The sequence below is a fragment of the Trichoplusia ni genome, chromosome 18 (genome assembly GCF_003590095.1).
Source record: "Trichoplusia ni isolate ovarian cell line Hi5 chromosome 18, tn1, whole genome shotgun sequence".
Taxonomy (NCBI): Eukaryota; Metazoa; Arthropoda; class Insecta; order Lepidoptera; family Noctuidae; genus Trichoplusia; species Trichoplusia ni.
The window spans coordinates 5,434,811-5,457,287 of record NC_039495.1 but is presented as its reverse complement, the minus strand read 5'-3'; the positions used below and the strand labels follow the sequence as shown (position 1 = coordinate 5,457,287).

General features: G+C 38.8%; 1 protein-coding gene across 2 annotated transcripts; it reads right to left on the bottom strand.

The window, feature by feature from the left end:
* Nucleotides 1-593: 593 nt before the first annotated feature.
* On the bottom strand, nt 594-21,479 carry LOC113502960 (fatty acid synthase-like). Of its 2 annotated transcripts, XM_026884725.1 has the most exons (38): nt 21,024-21,479; nt 19,521-19,696; nt 19,080-19,272; nt 18,552-18,672; nt 18,106-18,309; nt 17,570-17,686; nt 16,849-17,027; nt 16,155-16,297; nt 15,636-15,839; nt 15,040-15,226; nt 14,579-14,741; nt 14,305-14,474; nt 13,953-14,104; nt 13,545-13,728; nt 13,284-13,432; nt 12,811-12,995; nt 12,351-12,470; nt 12,069-12,178; nt 11,610-11,800; nt 11,253-11,401; nt 10,729-10,989; nt 10,380-10,494; nt 8,397-8,546; nt 7,993-8,105; nt 7,423-7,573; nt 6,894-7,065; nt 6,417-6,529; nt 5,857-6,021; nt 5,370-5,542; nt 4,806-4,958; nt 4,134-4,331; nt 3,722-3,833; nt 3,353-3,482; nt 2,853-3,003; nt 2,408-2,555; nt 1,827-2,003; nt 1,391-1,493; nt 594-1,213 (listed from the first exon to the last, which is right to left on the bottom strand). In XM_026884725.1, exons 2-38 carry the CDS (start codon nt 19,668-19,670, stop codon nt 627-629), a joined length of 6,243 nt encoding a protein of 2,080 aa, XP_026740526.1. In that variant the 5' UTR covers nt 19,671-19,696; nt 21,024-21,479; the 3' UTR covers nt 594-626. The 2 variants fall into 2 exon arrangements, with proteins under 2 accessions (XP_026740526.1, XP_026740527.1); XM_026884726.1 differs by lacking the exon at nt 21,024-21,479 and having other exon boundaries at nt 19,521-19,762.
* Nucleotides 21,480-22,477: the final 998 nt, after the last annotated feature.

Sequence of the window (22,477 nt, the reverse complement as noted above, 5' to 3'; positions counted from 1 at the left end):
GCTTCTCCTACCTAATGTTAATTTTGACTTGATAATAGGATTATCTTCAATCCCAAAAAGTAATTTGACTACAGATTCAGATGATAGGCCGTCAAGTCGGCGCCCAACTATATTCATACAATTGATAGATGAAATACCGAACTGAAAGTTCGCCAAAGGTGTATATCCACAAAATATGGGTAGTGCAGCTAGCTGCTATCTCATGACTCTAGCTCGATCAGGATATTAGTTTTTAGACCTTTACTTCTGCCTGTTTATATTATGTAGGTTAACTATTCGGGTTCGGGTGTAAAAGGGATGAGTTCGAAAACTATCAAGTTGTTTTAGACAATTGTTCGGAACCCTCTAGAGATGCACAGCCTGTGCTTGACGTCTTTTCAAGTACCTAGTTTAAATTCCAGTAGGCTGACGTTTTCGATATCAAATATTTTCCCTGACCGGATAATATGGTCATTAGCTGCACAGAATATAAGTTCCACAAAACTTTTGGAACTGAGGGATTAAGTCACAGGTGCTCTTACTTCCACTCCATGTCTCCAATTAACTAGGGACGTAGGTCTAATATGTTTAAATGCGAATAAAAACGATAAAGATAAAACAATAAATAATGTATTAGCTTATAAATATTATGCGTTATCTTTAAGTGACATGTAAGAATCGGAGCCTAGGAGATAAGTAATGCAGGTGTTCTTCTTTTCGTAGTCGTCCAGAATCTTCTTATCCAAATAGCTGTTGATGATAGCGGTGCAGCGCAGGTCGTAGGTGGCTTGAGCTAGCGGCACTTGCAGCTCATGCACGATGAGGGGTTGCTGTGAGTGTTGCTGCAGGGAGTACGCCAGGGCCTCTTCTCCGCCCACCACGGGCAGCAGTTGAACCAGCTGGGACCGCAGAGCGCGAACTGTAGGCACGTATTCCTTCGCCTTCTCAATACGAACAAACGCAGCCTCGATAAGAGTACGGGCGTATTGTGCCGAGTGGGATACTCGTCCTAACAAGGTTCTGACGCAAGCGTCCACCTTCTGCGACCAAGTAGTGGCTCCCTGCAGAGCCTTCTCGAGCCCAGTGGTGTCTCCATTCGCCATCAAGGTGAACATGTGGCGAGCCACTGCGTCTTCCAACTGTTCCCTAGTTTCGTATTTCGACAGTTGTTTCTGAAGAAGTTTGGTGAATCCCTCCGGAGAGTATCCGATGCAGTATATGACGCCGGTGTGACCTGAAATATATAAGGGATATTTATTAAACTGCTTCGTAAGCAAATTAACCAAACAAACTTTCTGGTGATTCTCATTAAATTACTCTTCGGTTGTGGTGTGGTAACCACTTAACGCCTGCTACGATAGTCTCGAAATTTCATGCATCGAATACAGTCTGTTAAAAAATTAAGTCCTACCATGATCCTCCAAAATGGAAGCAACTTCTAATGCGACTGAGACTCCACTCTCATATCCCAACAGGTAGAACGTCTGCTGCAAGCCCGTCTTCTTCAACAGTGCCTGAAAACGAAGAAATCATTTTATTTCCATCGCCAACTAAATGGATCCAGGAAAACCTTTTCCTATCATTACTGATTATGGACATCTGATAAGGTATAATAACGCTGTGTCGGTTGTGAACAACAGATTCTAACTAAACTTAATGAAACTGCGTATTTCGTGCAGTTGATTTTAAGATCGTAAGATCGAACATGATTTTGTGCTTAAAATTTCTTCTGTGTGAAAGAGCTCCCAATTCCGCTATATAAAAATTTCATCAGAATTGGTCATATATTTTAAGCGTGGCGATAACTAACAAACTTTTTCTTTATCATATTAATTTAATGTAGTTACCTCGGCGTATCTCTCGGCAGTTTCCCTGACGGTCTCGTTTGGTTTGTCGAGTCCCGGCTGCAGCACCAGGGCTGTCAGCTTGAGGCGCTCGCAAAGAACCTTGAACTTGTTGTTGTGGCCTTCGATACCCGGGACAAGGCACAGGAACGCTTGGTCTGTGTTGAATTCGTCATCTCTCTGCACATTTAGAAAAAGATGATATTAGAACAGTCATTAGTCAGTCTTAGCCACAAACGCAGTGTAGGACATCTAGCTGAATCGTCCGCTTAACAACAACAAGGTTGCTAATCTTTTTGTTCTCGGGCTACAGACAGAAAGCGCAGGGTTACCAAATAAGCAGAGATGACTAAAGCCAGTCTTGGAGTAAGTCGACTATGAAATGGTCAGACCTAATAGTACAGTAGTTTCTAGTAAATTAAAAAAAAAAACAGAATTCTGGTAATCTTTTAAGTACAAATAGGGTTGAGCTCTTCTGAAGTAATTTTTTTCATTGCATTATTTGTATGTGATTGCAAATTATCCCCTAATTATCAGAAGCGTTTTTCGCGTTTGGAATAATAAAAATAGCTGTTATAACATACCATGGAAGCGCTGCAAGTGAGCGTGGGTAAGAACACAAGTTCTGTCGTCGCCAGGAGTTCATCGGAGTCGACGTACGAGTAGTAGTTGGATAAACCTTCTACATTCTCACGTTTTGTTGGCGTTAGGATCTTGCTCAAGTTGTTGATACTGAAATTCGAAAATAAAAATAAAAATGTTTTTATTTTTAGAAGGTCTGAAACAGGTGCTAAAGAAACATTGGACTAAAGAACTAGTGCTCGGTTCTAAAATTTCATTTCCATGGAGAAGAACTGGCAAGAAACTCCATAAGCGACTCTTTTATTAAGTCACAATAGTGTAAGTATTAAAGTATGAGTAAGTGTAGATATAGACAATTAGATGTAGATGTATTTTTCCTTGTTCAGAATGATAGACATTTAGATGTAAAATGAATATCAACAAGTGTTAAAATTGTATCACACTTACGTTTCAATCGTCAATAAGGGAACTTGTTCTGGTTCGAAGAACAGATTATATTCAGTTCGTAAGAAGTAAATAATACTTGATATTCTATCACTCTCTAAGCCCAAGTCTTCTAGAGTTAGGACATCGGCAGCTTGTGGGGGCATCGATATTTCTGAAAAAGAAGAATTGTGCCTTTGTTAGTTCAGGAGGCAAATGGCATCAAATCGCAGCTTTAAAAGATTATGACGCGAAGATCTGCATAAGGGTACATAAAGAAACTTAGAAGATTACAGGGAAAACTTTGCCCTGCTGGACAGTACACTTAAAAAAATAAAATTATTCAGTATTTCACATCCATTTGGGACAAAATGCCGTTACCCATTGTAAAGCAAAGGCCTTATTGATATCTTTCAGTGCTTTTCGAATAGGGCAGAATTTTCCCAAATTTTTTCGATAGAATCTAGCAACGCGCCACTTTCCTTTTAATTAGTTTTGTAAGCGATCCCTTATCAGCTACTTACTGGCTATGGAAGCAATTTCTTGGAGTAATGAGGTTTGTTGCACTGGTAAGAGAGTTGCTCGCTGTACAGGGTGCCCATTGCGGAGCGCGCGCTCTGCTGCGTCAACAGCACTGCGGTACGAACCAGCCTCCTATAGCAAACACAGTCAAATAATCTCTTTCCAATGGTCAGTACTATTGCTTGTTTTACGGGGAATGTACTCGCGAAGACTTAAGTAGAGATTCCTCAGCTGGTTGTATAAATACAATTCGAAATAGAAGGCAAAATGTATTAAGAGAGTATTTTTAAAACTGGTAGACATTATACTTAAGTAAATAAAAAATGAACTTTCAAGAAAAAATGTTCCAAAGCAATATCGAAGAGACTTACAATGCCAAGTTCAGGTAGAGTCAGCAAGGTAACTGGCAACTTGTCTTGAGCACGTTTCAGACACGCATTGATACCAATAGTACCGCCACCAATGTTCAACACTGCGAAGTACCTAAAGATACAAAATACAATTGTGAAACAACCGAAGTAAGGGTTCCTGTGTTGTAATAAATGTTTTCATGGTTTTTAAACCTTTCGTAAAGAAAGAAGCTAAGGTCGTTTATTATATGACTGTCTGAATAGCCGAGTAATGATAGTCACCACGTCAAACCGGTGTCACGGGTGTTCTACCCCGCGTAGGTCAAGAGTTTGTGCGATCTTGTCTTTTTCATGTGACTAGAATGGTAGTGAAATAATTCGATGTTAAAGGCCTTTTTAAAAAAAACACATTACAATGTTATAAAAAACTTACTTGACAGCGGAACGTAATTTTCTTGTCATCAAATCCAAAGAGTTTACTAAGGCCTCGTGCTGTTGGTTACCGACAGTCACATACACGCCCTCTAGCGGTCCGAGACGCGCAGCAGTGCTGAGTAAGGCAGTGATGTCCATTTCTCCTTTCAGGTCGTCAGAGAATACAACCACTCGGACACCTGACCTCTGCCATGACCTAAAACAATCAATCAGTCTTCATAGATGGAAACTAGATACAAGAAATGACAGTGGAAATAATTGAAGGTATTCGTCAAAATCTGGTTTCAAATCTCGCGGTATCCGGAGCAGCGAGATCAACCGAAAGGGTTACCGTCGCCCTTGTACTCAAACGGCAAAGGAAGGAACATGGTTTTAGTCATTAGAAGTCTGACTCTACCTTCCGGTCAACCCATACGGAAGAAATCATTTGATGATTTCCCAGCAGAACAAAATCTCGCGGTATAGTAAAACGTGAACGAGTTTTAGGGGAAACTTTTGCTCAGCAGTGTTATCACATCGTAGACTGAGATCGTAACATGTGCGCAAGTAGGTAAGGTCGTATTTTGCAAAAAGACGTTACGTTATGTGGACGTAAGAAGTAACACGCAAAAAAAATATTCTTTACCACTCCACCAACATAGCACTTGGATGGTCCATGACGGGCCGTTACCTGATTTTAAGTTGAAGATACAACATCGACTGTCTCTTGAAGTGTATGCAGAGCTTCTTAGCGCCTCTCTCCACAAGTCTATCGGCCAACTGCAGGCCAAATGTATCATCGTTGCACAGTATCAGATGACTACCACCAGCGCTGGCTGTGATTCTGTGAAACAAGTATAAATAAGAACATGAACTGACAAACGTAGTCTAGGTCTAAGACCAAGCCGATGACCAAAATAGTTGACTGGTTTTTGAAAACCAACTATTTGGTGGTCGTGCAACTTTGGGTCTTTATCAGTTGATTAAAGCTCAAAAGAGATAGATTGCAATTTTGGCTCCATAAACACAACGATGATTTTACCAATGGCGTTGTACTTAGGGATCCCGCACATACGCCACCGGCCACGACCACAAAACGCCGCTACTGGCACATATTTCCTGAGTGAGAATTTTTTAAAGCCTTTTTTTTCTCTCTACCTACCGTTGCACATTTCTTTTTAAATAAAATTGTCATCAATGGCTAGTCTTTAATCAAGCAAGCTTTTATAGGTTTTTTTACATTCTTGCGTGTTACCTGGGTTGGACTTGCACGGTGCTATCAGTCATGTTCAGAAGCACTTTACCGCGGTGTTTGCTTCCCGCAATCAGACGGAACGCACGCGACACTTCGTGCGGTGCGTACGTCACGCGCGACAGCGGTCGTACGAGCCCGTTGGTTATTCCATTAATAATCGTGTTCTTCAATGCCTGAAAAATACAATTTTGATATTTTTTACCATTTTTACCACCATACGTTCTTTCAAATATAAATATAAATGTGTGACACTGTTCATCTCAAAATACACTTCTTCTAATATTTTGTTTTTAAAGAGTAACTTATCTTGCCGATACTCGCCATAGGAATGACATTTTGGAACAGTACACTTAGAGTCAATAGTATAACGTTTTAAAATTGTCTGCAAAACGGCATACTTGTTATAACAACTTTTGGAATTGAATTTATACTAAGAATAAGTATAATTTAGTCAGTATAGCTAAAATGTTTTTAAGTCAATACTTACGATCCTGTCTTTAGCATTTTCTTCATTGAATATGGATAAGAAGTCAGTAGTTCTGTAGTTTCTCTCACGAGTGAGGTGGAACATTCCGTATGAGAATTCCTCTTGTTCGAGAATTTGAGAGTTGTCGACGAATACACCACGACTGCCAACACAGTCAATGGACACCTGAAAACATAAGGTACATGTGAATACACAATACTTTACGAATGCTTTTTCTCATCGTATGGCTGATCTATAAAGTGACCGGTTTCCTTACGACGTTTTCCTTCATTTTTTATGTAATAATTAATGACTGGCCTATTGATCTAGTGGTTTGTGACCTAAGCATAAAGGAAGTCGTCGGGTTCGAATCCCACTCAGGACAAATTTGGGTTGAACCCCCCTTAATATCGAAGGGCTTGAAAAATGGATAAGTCGGTCGAGCTGTTTCGGAAAATTCAATTATACTTTTAACCGTGATACGAATTTTTTTTTATATTAGACATTGGTGAGTGGTAGGATTCAAACCTAGGACTTTCGACTGCTTTTTGTCTATCATGAATGAGTTTCATTATACTCACGTTCTTCAAACTTCCACCAATTGTGTTAATAACGATGTCGCATCCGAACCCGTCGGTGTTGTTTTTGACGATATCCTTGAAACTGGCGTTACGGGAGTATCCAATATGTTCAGCTGAAACCGTAAGAGCAACCATTTAATTATTTAATGTCAAGTCAGGATGTCAGCTCATCATCAGCCCCGGTTGGACCCGTAACTAGTCTGGTGATCCCAATGAATACACGTAAGTAAACTTTTGTATTTGTTATTTAAAAATAAATCACATAAGAAAGTTGCTGTAAAATTAAATATTTATTTTGCAACGAGTCCTGCTTCGGTTAGTATTTAAGAACAATTTATCAGTAGCACAAAAACAGTTCTAAATGGTTTATTTGGAAACAAAATACTTTCGCAATCGTTAATGCATGTTCGGATTACTCAAATCTACGGAATCATCATAGAACTCAAATTTTTAAATCTAGATGCTCTAAATCCTTACCTTTTAACTGAGGGAACAGTTTGAGCAGGAATCGTTTCTTATGAGTGTCGCTGACGGTTGTGAATACTTTGCAACCGTATGCCAAGGCGATGGACAGCACAGCTTGTCCAAAAGCACCGCTGCCTCCGTGGACCAAAATTGTTGATTCAGGTCTTATGTAGGATTTTACTGTCTGAAAAGATATCATAAATAAGTAAGCTTCTGTCATAGGGAAAAACGAAAAAAAAACCTATTTAGTCCCTCAGACATTTGAAAAAAATAAGAGATGTCCTATATCTTTTCTCTAAAAAATAATAACTTACAAAGATAGTTTTAAAGTTTAGGGGAGGGGTTTCTGACATGACAATTTTCTAAAATTCATACGCAATCGTTTCATTCAGTGCAATCTGATCAATTTATGTTTGCGGGACAAAATAAAAAAATGTAATATTCTTTTAATTAGCCCACTGTGTCCCAAGGCCGGGCCTTTTTTTCTTAAATCATCTTTATTTTTCAATAGGTGGACCTGTTTTTGAACGGATATACTTACAAGGCAGTAGAATGCTTGGGCGTATGCTAGTGGCACGGTGGCGGCATCCTCCAGGCTCCAGCTCGCGGGCACCGGCCACAGCAGGTCTGGCTGCGCGCGCACCACGCTGCTCGCTGCACCATATGGCACCAAACCCATGACTCGCTGTCCACTGAAACATAACGATCCTCTTACAAACCATCCTAGTAATTGGTTTTTTTTAAACGACTCCCGCATTAATGATCCCTGTGTCGCGGGGGGGTTTACAAATATACAAATCACATGCACAAAGACACCCAGACTCAGAACAAGCATTCGTGAATCACAATGCTTGTCCTAGGGGGGATTGAACCCGTGACACGTCGCGCACACTGGATTTGGTGTGGTGACCTCAACCACTTGGCTATCCGAAAGCGAAAGGTTGTATGTATACATATATTATTTTTTCGTCTTTCACTCAAAAATCACTGAAGATGGATGAACCTGTTAGACAGGTTTATAACCTGGTATAACACGAGGTACGTCACCGATTTCATGTTCCCGTAGAAAGAAGCATAAAGCTTAAATACCTATAGATAATTAATAACTTACCTCTTTGTCACACCACTGAAGTCCATTCCGTAACGGTTCTTAGTGTCGTGAATGTCACTGATTGATCCGTTGACTTTCCTGACATCAGCCTGGTTGATACCGGCATAATGTACCTGGGTATAGCAATTATAAATATAGCAACTGTACAACATTAGTGACACTAAAAGTGAGAGGTCATTTGATTCAAGGCAGTTTTATCATATACTTAATAGCTGTTGCCGTATACAAGCCGCAAGCTTTGTGTCTGGCTACAGTTATAGGTTCAAAAACATTAACCTGCTTTAACGCAGTCGAAAAAAACTTTTTTTCGAAATCGCGTGTTTTTTTTTTCCTTTTCATGTCCGCAATCAAACTGTCTGGTACAATATGATCCCCTAAATTTTCGTAAAAGGAATCTGGTTTACCGTAACGTCGACCCCAGCTTCGGTGTTTTCGGGGGCTTCGACCCAGGTTAAGGAATCCAGGTCTCCGATCTTGCTGCTTTGTAAGGTCACGTTCTTGCTCACAGTAGCGCTGTCGCTGACTGACACGTAGTGCTCAGATCCCCAGGTTTCCTAAGAAATTATACATGTCAATATATAAGCATAAAGATAGTTTTTTTTTTTAATTTTAGCAGTCAATCTGGAATAAAATAATAATTTAACCCTACAAAGAGCTTCCAAGTGACTGAATGCATCAGCCAATGGACAGGCTTACTTTCCATGACCCCTTTACCTAAATTGCTTAAGACCTAGTCTTCAAGACAATTTGATTTTGTTCTTCAGAACTACAGTGATTTTGAACAAGAAGCTTCTGATCTTAAAGATGTGTATGTCGATATTAGGCTCTTAATAGTCAATAGAGCAGAAAACGCTAGTTATAAGCTGTCTCTTTAAGCACCCCATAAACTAACAACTCTCATTGATCTTCAGGCTTTTCCAACTTGTGGTTCATTTACGGAAGAAGTCAAAGCTGTAGGTAACATTATTTGATCGCCAGAATTAATGCAATAATTAAATCTGTTCACAATTTTTTTCCCATATGCTATGCATGTTACTTTGACGTCTACATCCTGCATGTCTTTTGCGTTATTCCGTACTAATGAATAAATAAATCTTACATTGTACAAAACTCTGAAAACCAAGTCAATATCTGGTATCTCGTTAACAGAAAGATATTCATTACTATCTTCGTGCACCATAATAACATCGATCTTGATGCGACTTTGCTCTTTACGCCAGCTTTGTATCAGTTCCTTGAGACCGTCTATAGATGGGTAGGGAGCGATAATTAGGAGTCGATGGCCTGATGTTATGTAACTACGAGTGGAATTTAGGAGTGCGAAGTCAGATCTTGATCGCACGGTCATTGTGGTTGTTGCGGCTGGTGCTGGAGCTGGTCCCCAGCGGATCAGCTGGAGCTGCGACTGTCTTTTGTCATCATCAACCGAAGAGTGTATGGAGAGGACTCGGTAGAGTGATGAGGGTCGAGACCTTACTCCAGAAGTCAGGTCTTCTTCACTTATCACGAATTGACTGTTCCTTAGTGCACGGTGTAGCAGCGGGCATAACTGTTAACAAAATAGAATTCGATGTGAATCTTACCAACATTATAAAATCTTCTACCTTTTAATTGAGTATGTAATTGATATAACTAAATTTAAATAATCACTCATTAATGCAAAAAACAAAATACAAGGTTACCTCAGTGCCATTTTTCAAAATACAATTACAATATCAATGCCGATAAGTATATAATTTTACTTACATCATCATCCACTGATAAGTTTTGCACCAACACAGCATCAGCACCAGCCAAGAGCTCATTGTGATTGCCTTTTAAAGCTGTTTCTCTAGTTATTTGTTCGTATTTAACATTTAATCCATAAACATCTTTAATCACTTGATTCACTTCATTGAATATCGATTCACTTGAAAGTTGGTTTACTATACCAACTACATTTATGTTATCCTTGTTAAGATTTTCTCCAACAATTTGCAAGAAAACTTCAAATGATGTTGCAACCTGTATAAATATTATATTTTTATCTCCTACTAAAAAGACAGCTACAAATGTTATAAAAACTGTTACACATACGGGTTCGTTCATTTAGAAAGACAAATCATGGAAAATAAGCCCTTAGATTAAACAACTAGAAAACTTTTGAAAACTAAAAGCAAAATTATAAAAAAAAATTTGACAAGAATAGTTCACCAAACAAACACTATAGATCTCTTCGTACACCCTCCCAGTAATCATAGCCAGAGTATGTAGTATACAAAGCAATCAAGCAACATTCTAAAGCCAAGGGCGTGCAAAACGCCTAAGTAAAGGCTTGATTGCAGTGGTCTTCATTGGTGCTCTATACCACATCTGTTTGGCGTCTGATAGCTATTGAATTTACTTACGTTCTTAACTGACTGCGTGTTGGGAACAAACTTCAGTGCTTGCAGCGACATCTGTCTGTTAACGACGGGCGGCAAGTTTTCGAACATCACATTAATCAAGGAAAGGCCTCCGCATCTGAAACATGACACGACCTAAATAAGAATTGTTTTTCTTTGAGAAGTATGGACTATTAGGTCACTCGAAAACGAATCTCGGTAACAAATCATTCGACTCGAAAAACTCCATCATCCGTTGATACAAAGCGCATTAATTTTTGAACTCGTTCAGATCCTGTATTTTACCCTCCTGATATATGTATTAAAAACAAAAATATTATTAAAAGATTAAACAATGGACTGTCGTGCGTACCTCGTAACATTTAATTCTTCAACAACTTCAGCCTTCAACAGTACTTTATCACCAGTATTGGCAGATTTGATAGATTCCTCATGCTTTGGTACGTCGATAATGAGGGTCCTGATTCTGCTGGGGACAGAGACAGCCGTGTGTGGCTCACGCAACACGTGTAGTTGCAGCAAACCATCGATCAGAGTCACCCAGTTGTTGTTCCATGAAAGCAACGCTGCACTGAACGACTCGTTGGCAGTAACAATGCTTTGGAATTCACCACTGGAAGAATATAATATATGATGTTAGAATTATTTGTCCTACGGGATAAAGACATGATTCACAAACAAGCAAGTGATTTAAGTCTGGAAAAGAGATCAATATGACTTTTTAAATGAACGATCCACATAAGAAAGCGCCAGAGGATATTTAATTTGAACCAGCGTGGTAGTAATTTCTTGCTCTCTCATTACGCGTTATTATATTTAAGATAAATCTTTGCGTTCTTTTCCTTGCAAAGAACGTAAAGGTTTCTTTTTACTTACTTGTAAGAATAATCCCTGTCTTGCAGTGATTTGTAAATGTCTTCGGCGTTGAGATCGAAACTAAGAATTTCACTAGACTTATCATCAGTCTTTTCCTTTTCCAGAACGTTGATGAAACCTGTGGCTACTTTGGTGTTCTCGCAAAGAACCTATTGTAAAATGAAATGTTATTTTTTATCATTCATGGTTCATGAAACAACATTGTCACTTTTAGAGAGTCATTTAAGACTAAAAATTTATTGCTCCTAATGTTAAATGCAGATTTTTTATTTCAGATTTCTTGTAGATTTTTCAGCAAACTTAATTGAATATTGCTTTCTACAATAATTGCTGTAGTTTCGAAAAGTTTTGCATTACCTCAAAGGCACCAGTTCCTCTGCACAGGGTGACGTTTATTTTCAGCTGTCTCTCATCGTGGATTATGGGCTGTGCGTGCAGGTGGAGGTGGCTGAACTTCACCGAGGGCAGCTTCTTGGGCAGGCTCAAGATCATGGCCAAGGTATCCCAAACCAAGACCAGTGTAGCAGCGAAGGGGAATATGGTACGCCCTGTAAATAAGGTTCACGATAATACTTCTTATACTTTTCAAACCCTTCTAAATGGGTGAAAAAAATGGGTGCGGTTTTGTTATCGGGGGTTTTTAATTTCGACATGTTCGCCATGTAGTAATAACTTATTTAAAATAATATATATTTATAAAAAAAATAGTTGCTCCCTTCATCAGTTCTGTATCACTGTATCTAATACTATTTTCATTAAAATATCCAATTTCTTTTCTTACAGTTAGGATTGTACCATAAAACTTAACTATAGTACCTCTAATAGAGTGCCCCTTCAAGTAAGCGCTTTCTGTGTCATGCCAAGATATGCAGTGATCGCAGGAGGCAGCTGTCACTCTGTTAGCTGTACGGTACAGCGCCAAATGCCTGAAACGTAAAAGTTTACAATATAGAAACCGAGAAATCGTTACAAAATTCAAAATTTAAGCATTTCTCCAACACAATATGTAATTGGAAATTGAGTACGGGGCGGAAAACTCACGGTCAATACAATAAATTTCCAATTATTGAGTTGGCAAAGTGTATAAAAAAAACATACCATGACTCTCCATGAGCCCATTTGACTAGATGAGACAAGAACGGCGTTCCTGTAGATACTGGCAGTTCTATTTCCGGGTATAAGACATGCAACTTAGGATTGTAACCTTCCATGAACAACCTGAAAATAAATTACTATCATTTAGCAAATGTTAACATTATGGGAGTCATATGTTATGTGATAAGTGTAAAATGCGATCATAAAAAATGGACCCATGACAATCTACTTAACGGTTAGAGGCCCGGCTATACCAGGATAACTGCTTTTGTGACAAGCTATCATTTTTTTTGTGCCTGCGTGAAATTAAATAAAAAAAAACGCAATAATGTTTATCAAAATCCAAGTGAAAAAAAAAAGTTAAAAAAAATCAATTTAGTGTAAATATACTTGGTCTGGTTGCTGTTACACCTGTGAGATAAGGGCAGACAAGAATAGATGTTTCAACATAATGTCTACTTACTTTCCGATGCTCTCAAGTACCAAGTAAGAGTTATCGGGATGCTTCCTCCTTGTCAGAGGAATGTTGATGCAGGTGCTTGGCAGCGAACGCTTGAGGATAGCTTGCAGCAAACCGTGGGGAGCCACCTCCACTAAGACAGCGTTATCAGGAATCAGGCGGGAGGTCTCCTCGAACAACACTGGGCTCTGCACAAAATTAAACCCTTTGTAACAGTTTACTCAACGAAACTAGACGGGCGAACCCGATTAATAGGGATCGCCTGACTAGTTTTGGAATCGACCGAAGTCGTCGAGTAGAAAGTACAATAAGTAGTTCAACACTAATTTCATATTTAGTAGACTAAGAGGTCTGCCACCACGTCCTAAAGTAATATTATTGCGAGAGAGAAAGAGAGATTAGGCAAGGATTCTTTGTCTGTCACGCTTTGGCACAAAACGTGGCGGTAGACCCTCATTTATTTAATTAGTTTTTACCAGTAAGTTGTTGGTGTGGTACTGAGCTGAACAGAGCTGGGCATCAGGAGTGTACCACTTGCTTTGAGGTACGGATGAAGACAGCCAGCGCTTGGTCCTTGGCTTCGGTGACGTAATTACTTCAGACAAGTATTTGTGGAGTTGTGGACCTGTAATACATAAGGGAAACTGTGAAGAATATATATATATATAAAGTAATATAAGAATATGTATATCTGGTCGCTTGAAATAAATTGAATTATGAGTTTGACATGTACTAACCAGCTTCAGCGATGTACCGCGAGTGATAAGCGATGTTGGAGCATGGAACCTCCTTGGCAAAGATTCCCTTAGCGGTCAGCTCAGCGACAAACTCGCGCATTTTATCAGCAGGTCCAGAAATGGTACTGGATTCAGGTCCATTGTGACACGCCACTTCAATCTCAGGAGGACACATTGTAACAATCTGAAAATGGGAGCAAGATAAATAATTGTTTTCTTTTTTATTTTAGCAGAAATTTCTGGCTTGTTTTCATGATTCTTCAGTGAGTACTGCAGGTTCAGACAAAAAAACTTTTCCGTAAGAAGACGGAATTTAAATTCAAGTTAGTTGTTCTCAGTCAATTGATCCAGTCAACAAACCTGACACCTGTTACAAGTAGCATCAAACATTCTATAATTAATACCTACTTCCTGATATCCAAGACCGATGGCAGCCATGGAACCACGGATGAATGGAGTCTCAAGGGACACCAGCCCACGGCTGTACGCGGACAGTATCATCTCTTCAGCCGTCAAACAGCCGTCTGCGTACGCGCAGCCCAGCTCTCCCACACTGTGACCTAAGATGGAACAATGATTCCAATTTAGATTGAGAAAACATTTGAGGGTGTAAAGATGTGTTCAAAATTGACGGATGCACCACTTATGTAATAATCATTTCATTGATACATGCACCATATTTGAACACACCATAAGTTCCGTTCAAATCACCACAAGGCCAAGATTTACATGACAATTACGAGATTGTTTGTTTCTTTACCAATAATTCCATCTGGAGTAAGTCCAACTGCATGAAGAACGTCAGTCAGACCGATTTGAATGGCGGCTATACCGACGAACGAATGCAATATATTGTCGAACATCTTCTCATCCCTCGATGTAATTATGTTTACAATATCGATTCCTTTTGGCTCCAAAACTCGGTGACATCTGAAAAACAAAAAAAAATGTAAAAAAGAAATATTTCACTTGTTTTATTTTTATTGCAACGGACCAAGTATCACTGGTTTTTAAAACTATTTCTGGTAGATTACCTTTCAATAGCGGCAGCGAATATCGGGATCCGCATAAGTTCGGTTCCCATACCGGCCCACTGCGAGCCCATACCGCTGTACACGAACCACAGAGGTTTCGCCGCATTATCGAAGTACACAGACTTCTCACTGAGACAGACGGTTTTCTGTTCCTCATCCGTTTCTAGAATATAATTTACATTGTCAGACAATTATCCAAAAGGAAGAAAATTCGAAAACTCCGAGGTTTCTTAAAGAAGTAAGCATCATTTTTGTAAACCTCATTTCGAATTTTGTACAACATTAAATTGTTTCTGTACATAAATTGTTAATGAATGAAAGTTTGAAATGACGGTACAGTATGTCTAAAACTCTAAGACTCATAACTGTTATAAAGCTATCTTTCTGTTTAATGGAAAGCAAAGAGCACAATTGGAGATTCTATAAGTCTATTTGGGATAACTAACTTATCTTGCACTTACTTAGAATAGTGTATCCACGTCCCAAATGTCCGGCGATGCTCGTCTGGTGAATGTTGTTTAACAGTCTCAGCTGCTCAGGGTCAATGGGCTGCGACTTCAGATTGGCGAGGACGTAGGCCACTGCCTCTTCATGACGCCCTGATACTGTCACCAGGTAAGGAATGGTTGACTTGTAGCGGCTGAGGTCCTGAAAGTAGATAGGTACATAATAATATTATAGGTTCTGTGCTCTTCTCATACAGAAATACGATTTTGACTGTACTCGGGGCTTTTGGTCCATTGGTAAGTGGCCGTGACATTTATTAGCAAGAAAGCGGGCTTCATTCTTACCCAGGACAATTTTTGTCTGATGAGCACGAACATTTGACCTGTGTCTAGGTAAAATATTAGGTCTAATGTCTAGGTAGAGTATAATATGTATGTTTGTATTTAGAAATACATTTGAGCAACAGAATGTATCAGTTGCTTACCTACCGATAATATAAGCTTTGCTTTGGGACTAGTAAGCCTTGTAAGGAAGTGAGTAATATTAGAATTATTAGTACAACTAGGCTTAAATAACTGTAACGACTAAGTGAAAGTGTTTTTGACTGTACCTTAGGCCGATATTGTCCATGCAGTAAGACATGAGTGTTCAGACCGGTGACTGACAAGCCGTTGACAGCGGTGTACTGACGTGAGAAGGGCACGTGATCAGTCACGATGCGCATGCGCCCCTCCTTCAGGGCTAACACATCTTGCCTCGGTTTAGTGCAATGCAGGTTAGCGGCTATACGGCCGGTGTGGTAGCCAAGTAACACCTGGAAATTTACAAATGCCCATTATCTAAATACTGTTAGACCCTTAGACCCAATTCATTGGAGAAAATTTTATAATACAAATTTTGAAGAGTTCATGTAAATTTATGTAAAGTCAGGTAAAATAAAGGATTGGTTTTTTTTAAACAGACCTTTTAAGTTTCTTGTTTGTTCGTCTAGGAATGACATTTGTCATTTGACAAAGTCATTAATATAATTGTAACGAAAGCGTTGTTTGTTTTTACTTAGGCATATTTGCCTTAAAGCATGGTAACATAAAATAAAACGTGAATACGAATATAAAGATATTTCGCTTACCTTAGTAACACCAGATAGACCCGAAGCAGCTTCATTGTATCCAATGTTAGAAAGAACACTTCCAACAAGCAGTGGTGCTTTTCTATCGCTACAATACACTTTGTCAATGGTTTCCAATTCCGTTTTATCTGCCTCTGGTACAGCTGTAATTTTATTTAGGACATTATTATTGATCATTACTATTCGATATTCAGAAAATGATGCGAAGTATTGAATCTTTGTAATAACGAATAGTATATTATTCTTCTTTTCAAAAACTTGGAGAGGGCTTAATGGCGGTCAGGATGTAATGGAAAGATTCGAGTACCCCGTCAGAAACTTCGATTTTAAGTCTTCGTCCTTGAAACCATATATTATTGTCATTTAATAGGATATTTGACAAAAATAAACTGTTTAGTCTGCCAGACAGACTTTCGACAAATGTTGGATACCTACGTATTTTTTCTTTTATTTCGTAAACGAAAATTAAATAGGAAACAGTGGCTTAAAATCTCGTGTGACGACACTCACCAATACGATTTTTACTATCAAGTGATGCTTATGATTGTTATCAACTGAAAAATACGTATTCAATATTTTTTGGAAACCTGTCTGACGAACTAACCAGATATTTCATATTAGAGCTTTATCCAAATACCCTATTTCTATTCATATTTGCATTGATTATTTAATCATTCCTTATTTGATATCTTACCGCAACCAAAAGCCTCCACGTATTCGACAGCTTGGGGCGGTATCTTGGCTTCCTCGTAGAACTTCTTCACGAATTTTACTGAAGGTTCGAGTTTCCTCTCGAACCCGAAGACCGGGCCAGTCTCATCACTCAAGATACCCGTGTACTCCGACTTTGCGTGTACCACTTGAGCGTACACTCTAAAAGGCATAATAATTAGTTTTGTATAGTATAAGTCATTGGTTACTAGAGCTCGGCCATCTTCCGGCTGCAGCATTAGATAAACTTCATCTCATCGTTATATTGTATTGTCTCGCAATTTATAAACGCATGCAAAATTTCAGCTTGATCGGAAACCGGAACGTGGGTCAAATCATACTTGTAAAATTCATTGACAAGTTACAGGTGCATCTAGACAAGGTAAATTATATAAAAAACAAGCTTTTACAGTACTCTTTTTGATTTAGAATCAAAGTACTCAAAAAGACAATTGTATACTTTAGCCGCATTCCTATGTCCCCCTCCCAGCTCCAGCATCAAATCAGCTCTATGTCATGTCATAATATTCCATTGTCATGCAATATACATACTATAAATGCTGTCAATATTTCAGCTCAATCGCAAACCGGGAATTGGATCAAATTCGGCTTGCAAGTTTTCATTACATATCCACAGACAGACAACAGGAATAAATGAAGCTAAGTAAAAGCTGGTAGTGAGTTATTCATTGTCCTCAACTTACCTCATAGCATCCTTAGCTTTCTGTAGGAACAGAACGGTAATGGCCTCAGCTTTAGCGCACCCGTCAGCATTCTCGTCGAAAGATTTCGTTTTGCCATCTTTACAAAGTTTCATCAATCTGAAAAACAATTTAAACTTTTACCAATAGTTTATACGTTTATAGTCATTTTTCTCCTAATTTGCTTAAACAATTCACTAGCCTGACCCCCGTTTTCATTAACTTTCAATAGCAATCAATTGTATTCATAGACTTATTGAATGTTAATTATTCATTTAATAGCAGTCTGAATAAATTAACTTTAAAATTGAAAATGTTATTGATGGCTATTCTGGATGCTCGCATGTTACATGTTAATACTTATGCCATATCTACTTAATGTGAAACAGTTGTGCTTCACACAAATACTTGTCTTAGCCCTGAATGGGGACCCAGTTTCTATCCTCCTTCACACCAAACAGATCCGTCGTGACCAAATAATTGCATCTGTTTCATATAGTGAACTTGGTGAGAACCAAGTAAAAAGGTTGTATAAATACCTTCCGTAATGCACAGCAGACTGTGGATGCAGGCACAGGTAAGCTCCTCCGACGATGGCCGCCTCGCACTCCCCGCGGTTGATGGCCAGGAAGGCCTGTTCCAACGCAGCGGTGGAACTGCAGCAAGCCTCGTCAATGGACAGAGAGGGACCCTTCGCGTTCAGCCAGTAGGACACACGGTTGGCAAACATAGTCTTACTGCATCTGCACACCAAATGTTTAGATCATTAAGATTCTGAGCTAATCAATAGCGATGTCTGAGTGAGATGTAAGATAAAGTTAAGATAGAAAATATATATGGGAAGTGGATTTAATTGCTGAGAATCAAAAAAAGATACTTCATCAAATAAATATGGTAGGTAATATTTTACGCCTGTCTTAAAGATCAGCTTCTCAATTTAATAAAAAAATAAAACAACATTATAGAAAACTGCGTGTTATCTTACCCTGCGATACCGAAACCGGATCTTGAAGCTTCATCGTAGAAGCAAGTCTTTTCAGTTTCGGAGAAACAGGTACCAATGTACACACCAATCTTCTTTCCAGAAAGATGGACGGGATTGACTCCTAAAAACAATAATAATAACATAACGTCATGTGATCAATGATGTATCGATGACAAACATTATGATAAGAGGTATGCCTTATGAACCTGATGCGTTATAAATTCTGAAAGATTGTCAAGTATCTTTATCATACAAACTTAAATTGATGTTTTATGTTGGACCATGTCTAGTGAAACTTAATGTTACCATGTGAACTGATAAATACAGTTGCCAACCCGCTTAGAAAAGTGTCAATTTAAAAGAACATTTTTGATTTTAATGTTGCGTCTGACTAATTATTTCACAATGTTACTTATTGTATAGCTTATGAGAGTTGGCTAAGTAACGTTTCTATTTGACAATCTACGGGTACAATTTACGGGAAAACTTATTTTGGGAAGGATAGCTGGTGTCCTGGTAGTCACATACCTGCGTCGTAAATAGCCTGGTAGGCGTGTTCGAGGATGATGCGGCCCATAGGGTCCATGCACTGACTAAGACGGTAATGCACTTTGAAGAACTGGGCATCGAAGTAGTGGAGGTCCGGTACACTGCCTCCATATTGCACCACTTCAGGATGGTTAAATTTAAAGCGCAGATTTAAGTCGGTGATTGGATTGACCTGTCAGTTCAAAACATTTTGGTTTTTAATATACCAGAAGTAAGTTTTTTGAAAGTTTATTTGCCATCCAATTGTGTTTTAAGGAATAAAAAGACAATATGAAAAATAGAAGTCCGTTTCTCAGACACACCGAATGTGTACACAAAATTTCATAAGAATCTGTCGAATCAATTCGTAGACGAGAATCTGCTTGCACTAGACCAGAATCAAAATCTGATATAACAATGATAAAACAAAATCGTATTTACCTTGTTATAAAGGATTTTGCACAGCTCATCGACGCTATGAGTCTGGGGATACACTCCGGACATCCCGGAGATGACGATGTTTTCTGAGTCCATGTTCGGGAGGTCCACGACCTCCGCCTGGGGCGATGCTTCTTGTGGTGACGGAGCCATTGTTCTGGACTATTCGATGTTGGTACCTTTGGAAAAGAGATTCATGATTATACAATTAACGTTGGTAAAGTTGCGAATGGTGGACGGGGTTGATGTTGAATGGAAAGCCAAGTATATATACGTGTTTCTTGTTTTATGATCCCTAAAGTGATCTCCGAAAATTTCGAAATGTTTGTAAGGTTGGATTCTAATGCAGGATTTTTTTCTTTCCCCTTCGGCTGAAGGGATTTCATGTATTGAATTTATAACTAGTTATGACAGTAACGTGGGTCAACTGGAAAAATCGCTTGGGGTAGTATTTTTATGGATATATCTTTGAACTAATTTTGTAAGTGGTTTTCGAAATTGGCATAACTTTTTCATTTAATGGACCATTGATATGACATGTACCTACTAAATGCTATGCGAAACTCAACCCAATACTATGGATGGCTTTCGTATCGTATCGTATTAAAAAAAAACAGTATGTACATATTCATTTGATTACATGCATAGATAATGAACACAAGTACCCTTCCTAACACACTGAAATTAAGTCAAAATTAAAAACTCATTGATTACGTAATGCATTGATTGTGTAAGTCATACGTAGGTATTCGTTACAATTGATATAATCAAAGGGTAACAGTTAATCAATGTTAATGAAGACTTTGTCGAAGAACATTCTAATTATTTACATAATTAACTATCTACTTTACAATTATGACATTAAAGACATGTGAGAACATCGGTTAAAGAGGTTAAAAAAGACTTCCGCAATAAGGATTGACCCTTGTGTCGCAGAGGTTTCACAAACATTCAATTCATATGCACAAAGACGTCCAGACTCAGGACAGCATTCGTGGATCACACAAATGTTTGTCCTACGCGAGGATCGAACCCGCGACCCGTTGCAAACATTTTGTTTGGCATGGTTAAATCAACCTCTCGTTTGATTGAGTGCTCGGATAGTCATGAGTCAAAGTTCACCACACTAGATCCACCATGTGCGACGCGACGCGGCGACGGTCCGGGCAGCGCATTGAGGTGTTTTGTGCTTGTAATTTAAATGTTTGCAAAGCCCCCGCGATACAAGGATAAAAATCCTTAGTACAGGAGACGTTTCAAAAAGAATTCCGACCACTTTCGTAGATTGTTTTGTAAAATTTAATAAAGATATTAATATACTTTAGGTTTATGTTTTATTCACTCAGGTTACACACTTCAACCCCCGTTTTTGCACTGAAAGCGACGCGTAATTAAAAAATATTCTAAACACTTAAAACATGCAAAAGTTCACTTTTCAAATAACGAAATGATGTTTAAAAAAAACTGCAATGCATTTTGTAAAATGTATGGAATATATTTGCTCACCTAATTGCACTATATTTAATGAAAATGCACTTTGTCGAAGCCGTCACCTACCCAAGCTAGACTCGAGCAATTGAAAAATACGTTCATATATATATACCTTCGCCTGTTCATATGTAAATGGTGATTTAATTTGTATATTATAGGTATTAATTAGGGGAATAGTAATGTATTAATTAAAAGTAAATTAAGCCTTTCTCGTGTCGCCTAAATGGCTAATGCTTGGTAAATTGTTGTTGCAAATGGGATGGAAGTAATCGGTTGGGATGAGTAGATGAGGTTGTGTGTTAATTATTTATGAATAGTAATTACCAATCAAAAAGGGACTTAATGACAATTTCGAATGTAAAATATGCGGTTTCATACTACTATTTTAAGCAAGCTGTAATTTGATTCTTCTGCACAAATTTCCTTTATGTGTGCTTTATCTACGTAAAAAAACATTTGCCTCATTTAAAATTGTTATTATTAGAATAGAACTAAGTTACTATTTTAATATATTCATCATAATTTATACGTTTAAACGAAGTCAGTGGTAAGTACGTTGACAAAACAAAACAACTACAGCTGAATCTGGTAGTTTGACCTGTCTACAAAGAAAAGGTGAGGCGGTGCGGTGTCTTGACGTACCGCCTCACACAGGTGCTAACGGGACATGGTGCCTTCGGGCACTACATGTGTCGGGTGGCCCGAAGGGAAGTCACCACATTGTGTCATCAGTGCGGTGACGCGAATGACACCGCACTTCACACACTGGCCGCGTGTCCGGTCTTGAACTTGTGTCTGCGCTGGGTGGAGTGGACGTCGGTGAGTTGTCGGCTGTTGTCGCTGAAACGATTGGCAGCCGGGTGGCGTGAAATACATTGGCCTCCTTCTGTGAAACAGTGATGTCACAGAAGAAGGCGTTGAAGCGCATTCGGGAAACCAACTCCAACGGTTGTCTGTCGTCCGATTATAGGACCCACGGCGTGTAACCACATTCGGTGCCTTCTTCCCTTCTTTGCCATAGACGGACATAAAAGCGCGGATGACGTAGTACGGCGGTTCAGGTTTAGTCACTGAGAGTCTGACACTACCCGTTCCCACCCCCTAAGAAGCCATGGGTGGGAGTTCATATGGATTTCCCCGCCTTACAAAAAAAGGGTAAAACCGGGTTAGTTGCCCAAGGGCTGCAGTTGCCTCAATTATTATTAGAAGGTATTTCAAGCTACAACTAAGTTAACCGTGTCGCCTATCTTTATGACATGAGAAGGGAAAATATGATCAAACATTTTAGGTAATAAGTATTTGTCCTAGTGCGGTAATTATCTCTGTTTTACTATATGCTCTTTAATTATACTGGTAAGAAGTTTTTACCTTGTGATAAAACCACCTCTGGATCCTTTATTGTAGTTGGTAACGCTATGTATCCACTCCAATGTGTTCAATACATTGGAGTAGATACAGACAAATTAAAT

What these genes read in the sequence shown, in the direction of transcription:
- LOC113502960 (XM_026884725.1), bottom strand. Translation starts at nt 19,670, where the DNA reads ATGGCTCCGTCACCACAAGAAGCATCGCCCCAGGCGGAGGTCGTGGAC. An exon ending in ATGGACAATATCGGCCTAAG is followed by an intron (nt 15,227 to 15,635) that starts GTACAGTCAAAA and finishes ATCTACTTTCAG; the next exon opens with GACCTCAGCCGCTACAAGTC. An exon ending in CTCTACCTGAACTTGGCATT is followed by an intron (nt 3,483 to 3,721) that starts GTAAGTCTCTTC and finishes TGTTTGCTATAG; the next exon opens with GAGGCTGGTTCGTACCGCAG.